The sequence below is a fragment of the Mustelus asterias genome, chromosome 4 (assembly GCF_964213995.1).
Source record: "Mustelus asterias chromosome 4, sMusAst1.hap1.1, whole genome shotgun sequence".
NCBI classification, from domain to species: domain Eukaryota; kingdom Metazoa; phylum Chordata; class Chondrichthyes; order Carcharhiniformes; family Triakidae; genus Mustelus; species Mustelus asterias.
The window spans coordinates 1,392,582-1,410,166 of record NC_135804.1 but is presented as its reverse complement, the minus strand read 5'-3'; the positions used below and the strand labels follow the sequence as shown (position 1 = coordinate 1,410,166).

General features: G+C 48.5%; 1 protein-coding gene across 3 annotated transcripts in view; it reads right to left on the bottom strand.

Annotated features, from left to right (window-relative positions):
• The window catches only part of kiaa0513 (KIAA0513 ortholog), a 140,399-nt gene that overhangs the window by 6,550 nt on the left and 116,264 nt on the right, over nucleotides 1-17,585 (bottom strand). Inside the window, exons 1-2 of one of the 3 annotated variants that reach the window (XM_078210499.1) lie at nucleotides 10,116-10,287; nucleotides 5,050-5,189 (exon numbers count right to left, since the gene is read on the bottom strand). In XM_078210499.1, coding sequence (XP_078066625.1) covers nucleotides 5,050-5,189; nucleotides 10,116-10,242 — 267 coding nt within the window. In that variant the 5' untranslated portion in view covers nucleotides 10,243-10,287. Of the gene's footprint in view, nucleotides 1-5,049; nucleotides 5,190-10,115; nucleotides 10,288-17,585 lie in introns of those variants that run through there. The other 2 variants (XM_078210501.1, XM_078210500.1) reach the window with 2 other exon arrangements.

Genomic DNA, 17,585 nt, shown 5'->3' with positions numbered 1-17,585 from the left:
ATCTAGACAGCTATATGAACGGAGTGGGAATGGAGGGATACAAAAGAATGGTCTAGTCTGGACCAGGGAGCGGCGCGGGCTAATTGTTCCTTGTTTCTCGTTTCAAGGCTTCATTCTATGATCATCTTGCTGGTGCCAGTACAGAGCGAGACTGCGGATAGTTGGGAACCTGTCTCGGGGGCAGGGAATTCACATGGTGTTCGTGGAAGTGGAAATGACTAGGGTTGGGAAGCATTTCCCGATCAGGGCCATTGTGATCTCCTGGACTCGTTTCGATCGCCTCACGGGGTCGGAGAGGAATTTCCCAGATTATTTTCCCCATATTGGCCCTGGGGTTTTTCACTCTGGGTTTTCGCCTCTCCCTGGAGATCACATGGTCTGGAATGGGGGGGTGGGGGTGAGTTAATAGGTTGTAATGAACAAAGCATCGTAGCTGTGAGGGACAGCTCGGTGGATAGGATTTTGGTATGTAGATAGGCTGGAAAATTGGGCGGGGATCCTGGATTCAGGATTCAATCCTGGACCGGGGAGCGGCACGGGCGTGGAGGGCCGAAGGGCCTGTTCCTGTGCTGTATTGTTCTTTGTTGTTCATACTACCCCTGTGAATTCTAAAAGACATATCCACAGACAAAGAATGCCACAGTGAAACCTACTACTGCACCTTTCAGTGTACACCGGTTCACTAATCCCATCTGAAGGGTCCAGAGTCCTGGGCTGAAAGTACAATCAATCCTCCAGAGTGCGACAGATGTTCTACATCGTGGAGACTAAAGGTCCAGCAATCACAGATCTACTCGCACATTGTGACCTCAGTCTGGTGACAATCCATGCAATTAATCAGCCTTCGCAAGGCCGATCAGCCTCAGGAACTATCCCCATCACCTCAGGTCATGACCTAACATTGAAATATCCAGAATGTTTTCACAAAATTGACAGTTTCAAGGGAGCTGCTTCATTACGCTTGCAGGAGAGTGCAAGTCCATCAAGTGATCTGGTGCAAATTGTACAATGCAAATGTCTGCAGCTACAAGAAGAAATGGCAAAGAATCCCACACTACATAAACTGTAAAAACCATGACTGAAGGATGGCTCAAATCAATTCAGCATGTCCACAAACACATGACCATTTTGGCTTTACCAGGATGAGCTAGGCATCGCCCGAGAAATTATTTTTAAAAACTAGCAGATGATCATAGAATCCCTGCAGTACAGAAGGAGACTATTCGGCCCATCAAATCTGTGCCGACCACAAGGCCCTATTCCTGCAACCCTCATTTACCCTGCTAATCCCACTGACACTAGGGTCAATTTAGCATTGGCCAATCAACCTAACCCGCACATCTTTGGAGTGTGGGAGGAAACCGGAGCACCCAGAGGAAACCCACGCAGACACGGGGAGAATGTGCAGCCTCCACACAGACAGTGACCCGAGCCGGGAATCGAACCCGGGTCCCTGTCATAATGGAACCTGATATTCTTCAACAACTTCAACCCTCACACACAGGCACAGATTAGATGAGAAAACTCACAAGAAAGACTATTGGCCAGGTATGAACAATGTCGTTGAAATCAGCATCAAGAAATGTGAGGCGTGTCAGGAGTATTTGCCAAGTCAGTACAAAGAGCCACTGATTCCACCCCATCCTGGATCCAAAATCGCATCCGAGCTCTTTCATGTTGATGGCACCGACTTCATTGTTATTGTCGATTACTTTACCAATCAGCCCATCATCCAACTACTGCACAATACATCACACACACCTGCCATGCTCACGCTAAGTACTGTTTTCAGTTTAATCAGAGATCATTCCAGATAACGGTCCGTAATTTACTGGTCAGCCATTTCAGGATGTGTGTGAGAAGTGGAACATCAGTCACACTACTACTCAGCTATGATCAAATGGTGGAGCAGACTTGATGGGCTGAATGGCCTAATTTATATCTTATACTCACTTCTTCTCATTATCCTGGATCTAATGACCGAGGTGAATGAATGATTCTTACAGCGAGATCCCTAATTCACAAACACAGACAGACCAAGCAAGATATCCACATTGTAATGTTACATCTGATAACGATGCCTTTCAGTGAAACTATTCCATCACTGGCAGAGCTCAGGTTTGATGTGGAGATGCCGGCGTTGGGCTGGGGTAAACACAGTAAAAAGTCTCGCAACAGCAGGTTAAAGTCCAACAGGTTTATTTGGTAGCACGAGCTTTCGGAGTCTCGCAGGTTTGGCAGAACAGCGCGCACCAATTTCCCTCCTCTTCACCCTTCTACTCTCTCAGAAACTAGAAAGTAACTTTGAAAACTGCAAGAGAAGATGACCAATGTATACGATAAAAATGCAGGGACAGAATTGGCAAGTTTACAGCTGGGACAATAAGTTCATACCCACGATCTCTCAGAATGTACGTGGCTACCAGTGAGGTGACAAGGATTTGTTCAGAAGCAAGATCTTATGAAGTCTTTACAGACTCAATGATGAGGCTTAACCGAGCACCAATCAGATCCATTCCAGCTCCTCAACTACCATGCAGTTCGATTGCATTGAGGGGAAGGTCCAGGAATGACAATCCCACAGATCACTGAGAGTAACTGAAGAAACCTCCAGACAAGGTTACCATGACAAGATCTGGGAGGTCCAGCAGATCACCTCTCTGCTTTATAGACTCACAGATTCACCAGTTCCATACACTTACGTAATGGTAACTAAACATGAACATTTAAATAGTTAAGACTTCTTTGGAAGGTGGGAACTTGAATTTTAAGAAAGGGGGATGTTGTATTGCCTTTAAAGAGAAAGCAGCATGACGTTAGTAGAAAGGAAGTGTGTCACGTAATCCAGTCTCACTTTGGCCAATGGGTAGAACACAGCGCACACAGCTCTGCTGCTGAGGTCTTAGCTTTCCAGCCATGTTTTGGGTAGAATTGGTTTTGATCGTGTTAATTGAGTAAGGAATGTTGGCCAGAATATAGCGAGAACACTCTGGTTGTCAAATAGTGTTGTGGGATCTTAACTGCCCAGTGAAGCAGATTGGTTTCAATTTAACTTCATTTTAAAAGATGTTCCAATCAGACATGGATCAGTGAAAAACATCCACTGATTCCTTCCCCAGCCTGCCCTCCCCAAACTGTCATATTCTGACCAGTTGACAGTCAGCAAGCACGCAGCACCCTGACAGTCCAGCTCTGAAATCAAATATCAGCACCACAGGAAACTCCCTACCACAGGAGTCATTTGGAGTCTGTGGAACTTACACCGATAGGCACCTGCCTATCCTCCTCAAAACCACAGAGAAAACACTGACAGCACCATTGAGGCCTTGCAGTGAGCAGCTGATACGTCGCTGCATTCTACACGTTCTGACACTAACACAATACTACATCCTCCATCTCCTACAGCTCAGTGTGATACTGAAGTGTTGTGCTGGGTCACAGTGGAAGATTAAAAATGGAGTGTATGGACCCTGCACTGAGAGGAGGCAATAATCCTCAACCAGGGACTGTGTCCCAGTGATTGGAGCTGAAACAAAATAATAGGGAGGCCATTCAGCCCCTCAACAGTGTTGCACCACTCAATGGGAACAGAGCTGAACTGAACCTCAAGTCTCTTATCCGACATTAAATCAAAGTGTAACCCCCTGCTGACCACTATATGGGGCGACTATTTAAATATTCAATCAACAGGATCCCGAATTCCTAGCGGTTGATGTTGATTTGGCTAATTCCCTGTTTACCCATAAATGTCAGTACTGTAATCGGAATATCAAAAATAAATTTAATAACAAATGTAATTAACAGATATAAAACAGTGAGCTCTGATCTATAACCGTTGGGGCCCATCCGTTGGTGCACACATGGGGAAACTCATCCTCAGTAACACATTCATAGATACTGTTCCAGTTGGACTGTATAGTCCCCACCAGTTACTCACGACACCCACACACAGTCCAGGAGAGACACACGTGTGGAAGATGATGCCGCAGGAGGCAGAGGTGCCGCGAGCTATCCGTGCAGCAACGTAGGTCGAGTGCGCTGAATGCTGTCCTCCTCGGCAGTAATGAAAAGAACAGGCAGGGGAACGCCTGGCTGCCTCTCACTCCAGACCGAATTCTCACTGCCTGGAAAAAGCTCTCTCTCTCCACACTCCCTCTTCAGCTCTGCAGCTGCTTCACTTCCTGGTGCCTTTTTTTCCTCCCGCCCCCAGAGCAATCCCATTGGCCCAGCCCACATCACTCAACCAACAGCATCCTGTTCACAGCACCCGCCCGGCAAACAGGACACTGAAACCCACAAGGGACAAAGAACACTGGTAAATGTCTTCCTCAGTCCCTTACAAAAGGAAATGGAACCACTTACCTAATGACTGCACCCCCCCCCTCTCCCACAACACACAAATTAGGGGGAGGATGTGAGGAAAAACCTCTTGGCACAGTGAGTGATGACGTGGAACTCACTGCCTTTGAGGCCGGTGGAAGCAGAGATCCCAATAGAAAACTGAATGTTAAACTCGAGGGAAATAAACTTGGAGAGCGAGAGGGATCGAGCAGGCGAGGGGATAGCATTGACTGGATCACTGTATAGAGAGCCAGTATAGACTTATAGCGTTACAGAGGACATACCAGGCAGGCCTTTCAGCCCGACCAATCCATCCTGATATTTATGCTGCCTCTCGAGCCTCCTCACATCTTTTCTCTTCTAAATCATCCGCCAATGGGCTGAATGGTTTCTCCTGTGCAGTTATGACTCTATGGATTGAATTTTCCAGCCCTTCCCATTGGCAGGATCTTCCAGTCCCGCCAATAGTGATGCCCCACACTGCGCTCTCTGGTAGCATAAGAACATGGCCGACAAACTTTGTTGACATTGGTGGGAGTGGGATGTCCTGTCCTGCCAGAGGCCAATGGCGAGTTGATTCTGGGAAAACGCGCTGTGGGAATGGAGGGAAATCCCACCTGAATGTGTAATTTTACACAAATGGGGAGCATCTTAGCAGCAGAAATATTTACAGTCATTTTTAATTAAGAGAAATGACCACATACTTACTTTCCGAAATTGGACAAGTTTTCTTTTGTACTTGTTTCCAACCACGAGATCAGCCTCCGAAATATACAAGACACAAAGGTGTTTGGAGATATGGAAATCTACCAGCCCCAAACCATCTTCAAATATAACTGTAACCCGACCTGCAAAAATAGACACACCTTGAAGGGGATTGTCCAAAGATACTAATCAGTCATTGTTCCTGTGGGGTCACAGCAGGGGTAAGGCTGGGAGGTGGCAATGGCACAGCACTAGCAACCCACAAGTTACAAGTCCAAATTCCACCATCTAAATTTCATTAAACTAGTTATCCCATGGCCAAACACCACAAAAAGTGATCCTAAAATGAAGAAAGCCGTTATCCTAACTTGGTGTGCTGTGGAGATGCCAGCGTTGGACTGGGGTGGGCACAGTAAGTCTCATAAGATCATCTCACGTGAGAACACTATCCACCAGGTACACGGTACACACTTGCGACTCGGCCAACGTTGTCTACCTGATACGCTGCAGGAAAGGATGTCCCGAGGCATGGTACATTAGGGAGACCATGCAGACGCTACGACAATGGATGAATGGACACCACTCAACAATCACCTGGCAAGAGTGTTCCCTTCCTGTGGGGGAGCACTTCAGCAGTCACGGGCATTCAGCCTCCAATCTTCGGGTAAGCATTCTCAAAGGCGGCCTTCACGACACACGACAGCGCAGAGTCACTGAGCAGAGACTGATAGCCAAGTTCCGCACACATGAGGACGGCCTCAACCGGGATCTTGGGTTCATGTCACACTATCTGTAACTCCCACGACTTGCCTGGGCTTGCAAAATCTCACTAACTGTCCCGGCTGGAGACAATACACATCTCTTTAACCTGTGCTTAACCCTCTCTCCACTCACATTGTTTGTACCTGTAAAGGCTTGGCTACCTGTAAAGACTCGCATTCCAACCATTCTTCACATTCCAATCTGTAAATATCTTGCAATTGTGCCTTTGTCTATGTGTGCTGTGTTTGTCAACCTCACCTGAGGAAGGAGTAGCGCTCTGAAAGCTCATGATTCCAAATAAACCTGTTGGACTTTGACCTGGTGTTGTGAGACTTCTCACTGGACTAATTGTATGTGCCCACAGTCCTGTGTTATATCGTTCACATCAGAGCAATAAACGCAGCCAGGAACCAGTGCAGACTGAAAACTGAATTTCTGTATAAAATTTAAAATCCAATCAAACGACCAGCCCCCACCAAACAGAGAAAGTAAAAGGTATAAGAATGTAGCCCACATCTTTGCTACTGCAACGAGCTGCCAGAGGAGGTGGTAGAGGTGGGTACAATTACAACATTTAAAAGACAGATACAAGATGGGAAAGGTTGAGGGATTTGGGCCAAACGCAGGCAAATGGGACTAGTTCAGTTTAGGAAACTTGGTTGGCATGGATGGGTTGGGCCGAAGGGCCTGTTTCCATGCTGTAAATCTCTATGACTCTACTGGCTTTAAGCAGCTCATTTCCTCAGCGAGGGAGCGGTGTGTAACACGGTGCTCACATAATTTCTAAACATTTCGCAATGCTCAGTAATTACTGCCAGAGTTTGTCATCCTGCCTCTTAGCAACGTGCAAAAAGAAACTCGGTAACGTGAGATACAGCACCTCCTAGAGGCTGCAGTCAGTACAGACAGAACCACCGCTCAGCCACATCTCTCTATTCTCAGCCTTCCAGATGGCAGAGAATGCGCAGTCAGAGTGCGGCTCCTGGGTCACACCAGGCGATGCTTAACCATGGAGATGACCACAACAGCGCAAATCATCATCCCACAAGACAAATGGCTGCCAACACCTACTAGATCATTCAGAGGAAACTGGGCAAACAAAGTACAGATAAAAGGAATAAATAAACACACAGCAAGCTGTGAGACCAGAATTAGGAGGGAGTGACTGCTTGTAAAGATGGGTTTATTACAGAGAGATTAAGAGAGGAAGTTCAGGTGAGGCTCACACTGCTGCCATTGAATGGGCAGGGCTGGATGGAGACAACGTGAGAGTTGGAGCATTGAGGGATACAGGTATGGTGGAGGTTTGAGATAGAGTAAAAGTAACGAGGCTTTGAATGTGCTGAGAGACTGAGAGCCAGTGCAGGTCAACAAGGGCAGGGATGATGGGCAAATGGGGAGTCATAGCCATAGAGGTTTACAGCATGGAAACAGGCCCTTCAGCTCAATTTGACCTTTTATTTTACCACTAAGCTAGTCCCAATGGCCCGCGTTTGGCCCATATCCCTCTATACCCATCTTACTCATGTAACTGTCTAAACACTTTTCAAAAGACAAAATTGTACCTGCCTCTACTACTACCTCTGGCAGCTTGTTCCAGACACTCACCACCCTTTGTGTGAAAAAATTGCCCCTCTGGACCCTTTTGTATCTCTCCCCTCTCACCTTAAACCTATGCCCTCTAGTTTTAGACTCCCCTACCTTGGGGAAAAGATATTGACTATCTAGTTGAACCATGCCCCTCATTATTTTATAGACCTCTGGGTCTATAGACCGAGGACAAGATATCAGAGCAGAGTTTTATACGGAGCATGAGAGAGCAATGAAAATACCCGTGAGAAAGGAAATAGGAATGACCCTGGTAATTATAGGCCGGTTAGTCTTACTTCGGTGTTCGGTAAGTTAATGGAAAAGGTCCTGAGGGATAGGATTTATGACCATTTGGAAAGATGCAGCTTAATCCGGGATAGTCAACACGGATTCGTGAAGGGTTAGTCTTGCCTCACAAATTTGATTGAATTCTTTGAGGAGGTAACTAAGTGTGTAGATGAAGGTAGAGCAGTTGATGTCGTATACATGGATTTTAGTAAGGCGTTTGATAAGGTTCCCCATGGTCGGCTCATGAAGAAAGTAAGGAGGTGTGGGATAGAGGGAAATTTGGCCAATTGGATAAGTAACTGGCTATCTCACTGTTCTCTTCCTGTTGGGGAGCACTTCAGCGGTCACGGGCATTCGGCCTCTGATATTCAGGTAAGCGTTCTCCAAGGCGGCCGTCACGACACACGACAGCGCAGAGTCGCTGAGCAGAAACTGATAGCCAAGTTCCGCACACACGAGGACGGCCTCAACCGGGATGTTGGGTTCATGTCACACTATTTGTAATCCCCACAGCTTGCCTGGACCTGCAAAGTCTCACTGGCTGTCTTGTCTGGAGACAATACACATCTCTTTAGCCTGTCTTGATGCTCTCTCCACTCACATTGTTTGTATCTTAAAGACTTGATTAGCTGTAAGTATTCGCATTCCAACCATTATTCATGTAAATTGAGTCTGTGTCTTTATATGCCCTGTTTGTGAACAGAATTCCCACTCACCTGAAGAAGGGGCTTGGAGCTCCGAAAGCTTGTGTGGCTTTTGCTACCAAATAAACCTGTTGGACTTTAACGTGTTGTTGTTAAACTTCTTACTGTATCTCATAGAAGACAAAGGGTGGTGGTGGATGGAAAATTTTCAGACTGGAGACCAGTTACCAGCGGTGTACCACAGGGATCAGTGCTGGGTCCTCTGCTATTTGTGATTTTTATCAATGACTTGGAGGAGGGGGCTGAAGGGTGGGTCAGTAAATTTGCTGATGACACCAAGATTGGTGGAGTAGTGGATGAGGTGGAGGGCTGTTGTAGGCTGCAAAGAGACATAGATAGGATGCAGAGCTGGGCCGAAAAATGGCAGATGGAGTTTAACCCTGATAAGTGCAAGGTGATTCATTTTGGGAGGACAAATTTGAATGCGGATTACAGGGTCAACGGCAGGGTTCTGAGGAATGTGGAGGAACAGAGAGATCTTGGGGTTCATATCCACAGATCTCTGACAGTTGCCACTCAAGTGGATAGAGCCGTGAAGAAGGCCTATAGTGTGTTAGTGTTTATTAACAGGGGGTTTGAGTTTAAGAGCTGTGGGGTTATGCTGCAACTGTACAGGACCTTGGTGAGACCACATTTGGAATATTGTGTGCAGTTCTGGTCACCTCACTATAAAAAGAATGTGGAAGCATTGGAGAGAGTACAGAGGAGATTTACCAGGATGCTGCCTGGTTTGGAGGGTAGGTCTTATGAGGAAAGGTTGAGGGAGCTAGGGCTGTTCTCTTTAGAGCGGAGGAGGATGAGAGCGACTTAATAGAGGTTTATAAGATGATGAAGGGGATAGATAGAGTGGACGTTCAGAGACTATTTCCTCGGGTGGATGTAGCTGTTACTAGGGGGCATAACTATAAGGTTCATGGTGGGAGATATAGGAGGGATGTCCGAGGTAGGTTCTTCACTCAGAGAGTGGTTGGAGTGTGGAATGGACTGCCTGCAGTGATAGTGGAGTCGGACACTTTAGGAACTTTCAAGCGGTTATTGGATAGGCACATGGAGCACACCAGAATGATAGGAAGTGGGATAGCTTGATCTTGGTTTCGGACAAAGCTCGGCACAACATCGTGGGCCGAAGGGCCTGTTCTGTGCTGTACTGTTCTATGTTCTAAACCATGTAGAGAGAGAAAAGAACAACATGGAAGCAGCTTCAACGACAGAGGGAATCTCTGCCGTGAGAGTGCCATGGTTGGAAATACAGCCAAAGGCTACAAATGGACAGGTCAGAGTTTAATCAGGAGGTTGGCTCACTGAGCCGGCCAGGGAATGGTGTGGATGTCACAGAGAATTTCCAAAGGACACAAAGGGACACTACAGCCCCATGACAGGAGATATTTATACACTGGCCGAGAGGGAGGGGGGGGCGGCTGTGGATGTGAGCATGGACCTTTGGGACACAAAGGCACACGGGAGGACATTTTGAGATGAAAGGGCAGTAGCTGGACAAGTGGACATTGTTCCATTTTGAAGCAGGTCACAGTGGCAGTTTCAGTAGGGATCCTCCACACAACCCCTCCTTTCCTCCCAGGCTCCCCCAGTTCCAATGAGGAGTTGGGAGTAGGACTGTATTTTCCCGAGGTTCACAGCACTGAGACTAGTCGAAGAAAGGACAGACAGGCAAGTTGTTGGGATGAATCTCTCTGCCTCCAGAAGATTCACATTCTTCCAACTTACCCTGAAAACCTTGAGCCAGTTCCGAACCCCTCCACTTCTCATTCACAATGACATGTCCGTAAGGCACTGCATTAGCCCCTACACGGACTGGGGTGCTCGATACACTGGAACTGACAGAAACATCCATCGCTGCTGTGTGTGAATCTCACCCAGACATGTGTCACACTGACTCTGAAATAAACAGAAATCAACAGGTTAAAAATTGGGTGGCACAGTGGTTAGCACTGCTGCCTCACAGCTCCAGGGACCTGGGTTCAATTCCCAGCTTGTGACACTGTCCATGTGGAGTTTGCACATTCACCCCATGTCTGCGTGGGTTTTCTCCAAGCGCTCCGGTTTCCTCCCACAGTCCAAAAATGTGCAGGGTAAGTGGATTGGCCATGCTAAATTGACCCTGGGGTCAGGGGGACTAGCTAGGGTAAATGCATGGGGTTATGGGGATAGGGCCTGGGTGGGATTGTGGTGCAGATTCGATGGGCTGAATGGCCTCCTTCTGCACTGTAGGGATTCTAAATGCGACAGGTTGGAAACTGGTGAAAAGGTGACGTGGAAGCCAATCGTTTCTCTTTATCAGTGTTCCATTTCCAGGCTGCTTCATTTTTATCGCTGATCTAAGAAAGTTTCAGCAAATTCAAACTACCATCACGAGGGATACAGCAAAACTAAAGACGCATCAAATGTTGCTCACTCCCGATCTTCTAGACAATGTCTGACCAGAGCTAAAAAAGAATAAGTGGCTCCTAGAGACCAGGAGCAAATTCCGTCATGACAAACTCACAGAATTGGAATGCTGCAGGAGGCGGCCGTTTGGTCCATCCTGTCTGTACTGGCTCTTCAAACAAGCATCATGACTCCGTGCCATTTCCCCATACTCCTGCACATTCAGAGAGCTTGGCGAAGATAGGGATCTAGATGAGTATACGGCTTGTAGGAAGGAAATTAGGAGAGCCAGAAGGGGTCACAAGAAGGCCTTGGCAGGTAAGATTAAGGAGAACCCCAAGGCGTTCTATAAATATGTGAAGAGTGAAAGGATGAGACGTGAAGGAATAGGGCCTATAAAAGGTGAAGGCGAGAAAATCTGTACGGAACCAGTAGAAATGGCAGAGGTGCTTAATGAGTATTTTGCCTCGGTTTTCACAGAGGAGAAGGACCTGGGTGGATGTACTGCGGGCTTGCGGTGGACTGAAAGGATTGAGTATGTGGACTTTAACAAAGAGGTTGTGCTGGAATCTTTGAATGGCATCAAGATAGATAAGTCGCCGGGTCCGGATGGGATGTACCCCAGGTTACTGTGGGAGGCGAAGGAAGAGATTGCAGAGCCTCTGGCGATGATCTTTGCGTCGTCAATAGAGACGGGAGAGGTGCCAGAGGATTGGAGGATTGCGGATGTGGTTCCTATTTTCAAGAAGGGGAATAGGGATAGCCCAGGAAATTACCGACCGGTGAGTCTAACCTCAGTCGTTGGTAAGCTGATGGAGAAGATCCTGAGGGACAAGATTTATGAGCATTTAGAGAGGTTTAGTATGCTCAAGAATACTCAGCATGGCTTTGTCAAAGGCAGATCGTGCTTTACGAGCCTGGTGGAGTTCTTCGAAAATGTGACTAAACACATTGACAAATGGAAAGCGGTAGATGTGGTTTATATGGATTTTAGCAAGGCGTTCGATAAGGTCCCCCATGCAAGGCTTCGAGAAAAAGCGAGAGGGCATGGGATCCAAGGGGCTGTTGCCCTGTGGATCCAAAACTGGCTTGCCCAAAGGACAGTAAGAAGTCTCACAACACCAGGTTAAAGTCCAACAGATTTATTTGGTAGCAAATACCATAAGCTTTCGGAGCACTGCTCCTTCGTCAGATGGAGTGGAAATGTGCTCTCAAACAGTGCACAGACACAGAAATCAAGTTACAGAATACTAATTAGAATGCAAATCTCTACAGCCAGCCAGGTCTTAAAGGTACAGACAATGTGGGTGGAGGGAGCATTCAACACAGGTTAAAGAGATGTGTATTGTCTCCAGACAGGACAGCTAGTGAGATTCTGCAAGGTCAGGGGCAAGCTGTGGAGGTTACTGATAATGTGACATAAATCCAACATCCCGGTTTAGGCCGTCCTCATGTGTGCGGAACTTGGCTATCAGTTTCTGCTCAGCGACTCTGCGCTGTCGTGTGTTGTGAAGGCCGCTTTGGAGAACGCTTACCTGAAGATCCAAGGCTGAATGCCCGTGACTGCTGAAGTGCTCCCCCACAGGAAGAGAACAGTCTTGCCTGGTGATTGTCGAGCGGTGTTCATTCATCCGTTGTCGTAACGTCTGCATGGTTTCCCCAATGTACCATGCCTCGGGACATCCTTTCCTGCAGCGTATCAGGTAGACAACGTTGGCCGGGTTGCAAGAGTAGGTACCGTGTACCTGGTAGATGGTGTTCTCACGTGAGATGATGGCATCCGTGTCGATGATCCGGCACGTCTTGCAGAGGTTGCTGTGGCAAGGTTGTGTGGTGTCGTGGTCACTGTTCTCCTGAAGGCTGGGTAGTTTGCTGCGGACAATGGTCTGTTTGAGGTTGCGTGGTTGTTTGAAGGCAAGAAGTGGGGGTGTGGGGATGGCCTTGGCGAGATGTTCGTCTTCATCAATGACATGTTGAAGGCTCCGGAGGAGATGCCGTAGCTTCTCCGCTCCGGGGAAGTACTGGACGATGAAGGGTACTCTGTCCACCGTGTCCCGTGTTTGTCTTCTGAGGAGGTCGGTGCGGATTTTCGCTGTGGTGCGTCGGAACTGTTGATCGATGAGTCGAGCGCCATATCCTGTTCTTATGAGGGCATCTTTCAGCGTCTGGAGGTGTCTGTTGCGATCCTCCTCATCCAAGCAGATCCTGTGTATTCGGAGGGCTTGTCCGTAGGGGATGGCTTCTTTTACGTGTTTAGGGTGGAAGCTGGAGAAGTGGAGCATCATGAGGTTATCCGTGGGCTTGCGGTACAGTGAGGTGCTGAGGTGACCATCCTTAATGGAGATGCGTGTGTCCAAGAATGCAACCGATTCCGGGGAGTAGTCCATGGTGAGTCTGGTGGTGGGATGGAACTTGTTGATGTCATCATAGAGTTGTTTCAGTGATTGCTCACCATGACTCCAAAGGAAGAAAATGTCATCGATGTATCTAGTGTATAGCATCGGTTGAAGGTCCTGTGCGATGAAGAAGTCTTGTTCGAACCTGTGCATGAAGATGTTGGCATATTGAGGTGCGAATTTTGTCCCCATGGCTGTTCCATGTGTCTGGATGAAGAACTGGTTGTTGAAGGTGAAGATATTGTGGTCCAGGATGAAGCGGATGAGTTGTAAAATTGCATCTGGAAACTGGCAATTGACGGCATTGAGTACTGAGGCCGTTGCAGCAATGCCATCATCGTGGGGGATGCTGGTGTAGAGTGCCGAGACATCCATTGTGACGAGGAGTGCTCCTGGTTCAACTGCTCCATGTGCGCTGAGTTTCTGTAGGAAGTCCGTAGTGTCGCGACAAAAGCTGGGGGTTCTTTGTACAATGGGTTTCAAGATGCCCTCGACATAGCCGGAGAGGTTCTCGCACAGGGTTCCATTTCCTGAAACGATGGGACGGCCGGGTGTGTTTGCCTTGTGTATTTTTGGGAGGCAGTAGAGATCTCCAACGCGTGGAGTACGTGGGATGAGAGCACGGGGGGTGCTCTGAAGGTCCGGATCAAAGGTTTTGATCAGAGTGTTGAGTTGACGGGTGTGTTCTTTGGTCGGATCTGTGGGTAACTGTCTGTAGTGTTCCTCGTTGTTCAGTTGTCGGTACACTTCTTTGCAGTAATCCGTTCTGTTCAGTATGACGATAGCCCCTCCTTTGTCTGCTGGTTTGATGACAATGTTGCGGTTGGTCTTGAGAGCGTGGATGGCGTTGCGTTGTGCTTGGGTGATGTTCGGGGCTGTCTTGTGAGTGCGGCTGATGAATTTGGTGTTGACGCACCTCCTGATGGCTTGGGCATACATGTCAAGTCGAGGGCAGTGGCCTTCCGGAGGAGTCCAATTCGACTCTTTCCTCTTCGGTTGCACTGCGGATCTCTCTGTCGGCTGTTCCGGTTCATTGGCTGTCTCATTGTGTTCGCTGTTGGCCTCTTGGGGTTTGTGGAAGAACTCCCGCAGCCTCATTCGCCTGATGAATTCCTCTGTGTCCGCTGCGAGACTGATGGGGTCTATTTTGGTAGTGGGGCAAAAGTTGAGCCCTCGGCTGAGAACTTCGATTTCATCTGGCTGAAGTGTGTAGTCCGACAAGTTGACAATGGACTTCCCTGCAGTGGTGCTGTTTTCTACTGTGGTACCGGGGGAGGCTTGGTTGCTGCTGGTGGTGATGCCGAGTTTCTCGAGTTTCCTGTTCTTGGTGTGCATGTAGATGTTGTAGTTCCTTTGTCTCGTCTGCTTGGCAGAGTTTCGCAGCTGGTCTGCGTCCTGAGCGCAAGTTGAGAATATGGATTCTATCTTGGTTTCCAGGCTGCGGCGTTTGCTGTAGAGCTGGTGTATGAGGTGGTTGAGGAATGTGAGAGGTGCGATGGCAAAAAACTTCTTACTGTGTTTACCCCAGTCCAACACCGGCATCTCCACATCATGACCACCATCGACACCGCAAACCGCCGGCTCCAAGTGGAGAGGATCTCCAAGATCGCGCATATCGACACAGACATCAAGTTTCTACAAATATGCAAGAAAGCAGACAAGATACCGAAAGGACTACAGATCACGAACCCACTCAGGTCAACCTTTAACACAGACTACGCTGAGAGACTTTGCCGTTGCACCTCTCTCACCCTCCTCAAACACCTCATACACCAGCTCTACAGCAAACGCCGCAGCCTGGAAACCAAGATCGAATCCATATTCTCAACTTGCGCTCAGGACGCAGACCAGCTGCGAAACTCTGCCAAGCAGACGAGACAAAGGAACTACAACATCTACATGCACACCAAGAACAGGAAACTCGAGAAACTCGGCATCACCACCAGCAGCAAACAAGCCTCCCCCGGTACCACAGTAGAAAACAGTACCACTGCAGGGAAGTCCATTGTCAACTTGTCCGACTACACACTTCAGCCAGATGAAATCGAAGTTCTCAGCCGAGGGCTCAACTTTTGCCCCACTACCAAAATAGACCCCATCAGTCTCGCAGCGGACACAGAGGAATTCATCAGGCGAATGAGGCTGCGGGAGTTCTTCCACAAACCCCAAGAGGCCAACAGCGAACACAATGAGACAGCTAATGAACCGGAACAGCAGACAGAGAGATCCGCAGTGCAACCGAAGAGGAAAGCGTCGAATTGGACTGCTCCGGAAGGCTGCTGCCCTCGACTTGACATGTATGCCCAAGCCGTCAGGAGGTGCGTCAACACCAAATTCATCAGCCGCACTCACAAGACACAAGACAGCCCCGAACATCACCCAAGCACAACGCAACACCATCCATGCTCTCAAGACCAACCGCAACATTGTCATCAAACCAGCAGACAAAGGAGGGGCCATCGTCATACTGAACAGAACGGATTACTGCAAAGAAGTGTACCGACAACTGAACAACGAGGAACACTACAGACAGTTACCCACAGATCCGACCAAAGAACACACCCGTCAACTCAACACTGATCAAAACCTTTGATCCGGACCTTCAGAGCACCCCCGTGCTCTCATCCCACGTACTCCACGCTTTGGAGATCTCTACTGCCTCCCAAAAATACACAAGGCAAACACACCGGGCCGTCCCATCGTTTCAGGAAATGGAACCCTGTGCGAGAACCTCTCCGGCTATGTCGAGGGCATCTTGAAACCCATTGTACAAAGAACCCCCAGCTTTTGTCGCGACACTACGGACTTCCTACAGAAACTCAGCACACATGGAGCAGTTGAACCAGGAGCACTCCTCGTCACAATGGATGTCTCGGCACTCTACACCAGCATCCCCCACGATGATGGCATTGCTGCAACGGCCTCAGTACTCAATGCCGTCAACTGCCAGTTTCCAGATGCAATTTTACAACTCATCCGCTTCATCCTGGACCACAATATCTTCACCTTCAACAACCAGTTCTTCATCCAGACACATGGAACAGCCATGGGGACAAAATTCGCACCTCAATATGCCAACATCTTCATGCACAGGTTCGAACAAGACTTCTTCACCGCACAGGACCTTCAACCGATGCTATACACTAGATACATCGATGACATTTTCTTCCTTTGGAGTCATGGTGAACAATCACTGAAACAACTCTATGATGACATCAACAAGTTCCATCCCACCATCAGACTCACCATGGATGACTCTCCGGAATCGGTTGCATTCTTGGACACACGCATCTCCATTAAGGACGGTCACCTCAGCACCTCACTGTACCGCAAGCCCACGGATAACCACATGATGCTCCACTTCTCCAGCTTCCACCCTAAACACGTTAAAGAAGCCATCCCCTACGGACAAGGCCTCCGAATACACAGGATCTGCTCGGATGAGGAGGATCGCAACAGACACCTCCAGACGCTGAAAGATGCCCTCATAAGAACAGGATATGGCGCTCGACTCATCGATCAACAGTTCCGACGCACCACAGCGAAAATCCGCACCGACCTCCTCAGAAGACAAACACGGGACACAGTGGACAGAGTACCCTTCGTCGTCCAGTACTTCCCCAGAGCGGAGAAGCTACGGCATCTCCTCCGGAGCCTTCAACATGTCATTGATGAAGACGAACATCTCGCCAAGGCCATCCCCACACCCCCACTTCTTGCCTTCAAACAACCGCACAACCTCAAACAGACCATTGTCCGCAGCAAACTACCCAGCCTTCAGGAGAACAGTGACCACGACACCACACAACCCTGCCACAGCAACCTCTGCAAGACGTGCCGGATCATCGACACAGATGCCATCATCTCACGTGAGAACACCATCTACCAGGTACACGGTACCTACTCTTGCAACTCAGCCAACGTTGTCTACCTGATACGCTGCAGGAAAGGATGTCCCGAGGCATGGTACATTGGGGAAACTATGCAGACGCTACGACAACGGATGAATGAACACCGCTCAACAATCACCAGGCAAGACTGTTCTCTTCCTGTGGGGGAGCACTTCAGCAGTCACGGGCATTCAGCCATGGATCTTCAGGTAAGCGTTCTCCAAGGCAGCCTTCACAACACACGACAGCGCAGAGTCGCTGAGCAGAAACTGATAGCCAAGTTCCGCACACATGAGGACGGCCTAAACCGGGATGTTGGGTTTATGTCACATTATCAGTAACCCCCACAGCTTGCCCCTGATCTTGCAGAATCTCACTAGCTGTTCTGTCTGGAGACAATACACATCTCTTTAACCTGTGTTGAATGCTCCCTCCACCCACATTGTCTGTACCTTTAAGACCTGGCTGGCTGTAGAGATTTGCATTCTAATTAGTATTCTGTAACTTGATTTCTGTGTCTGTGC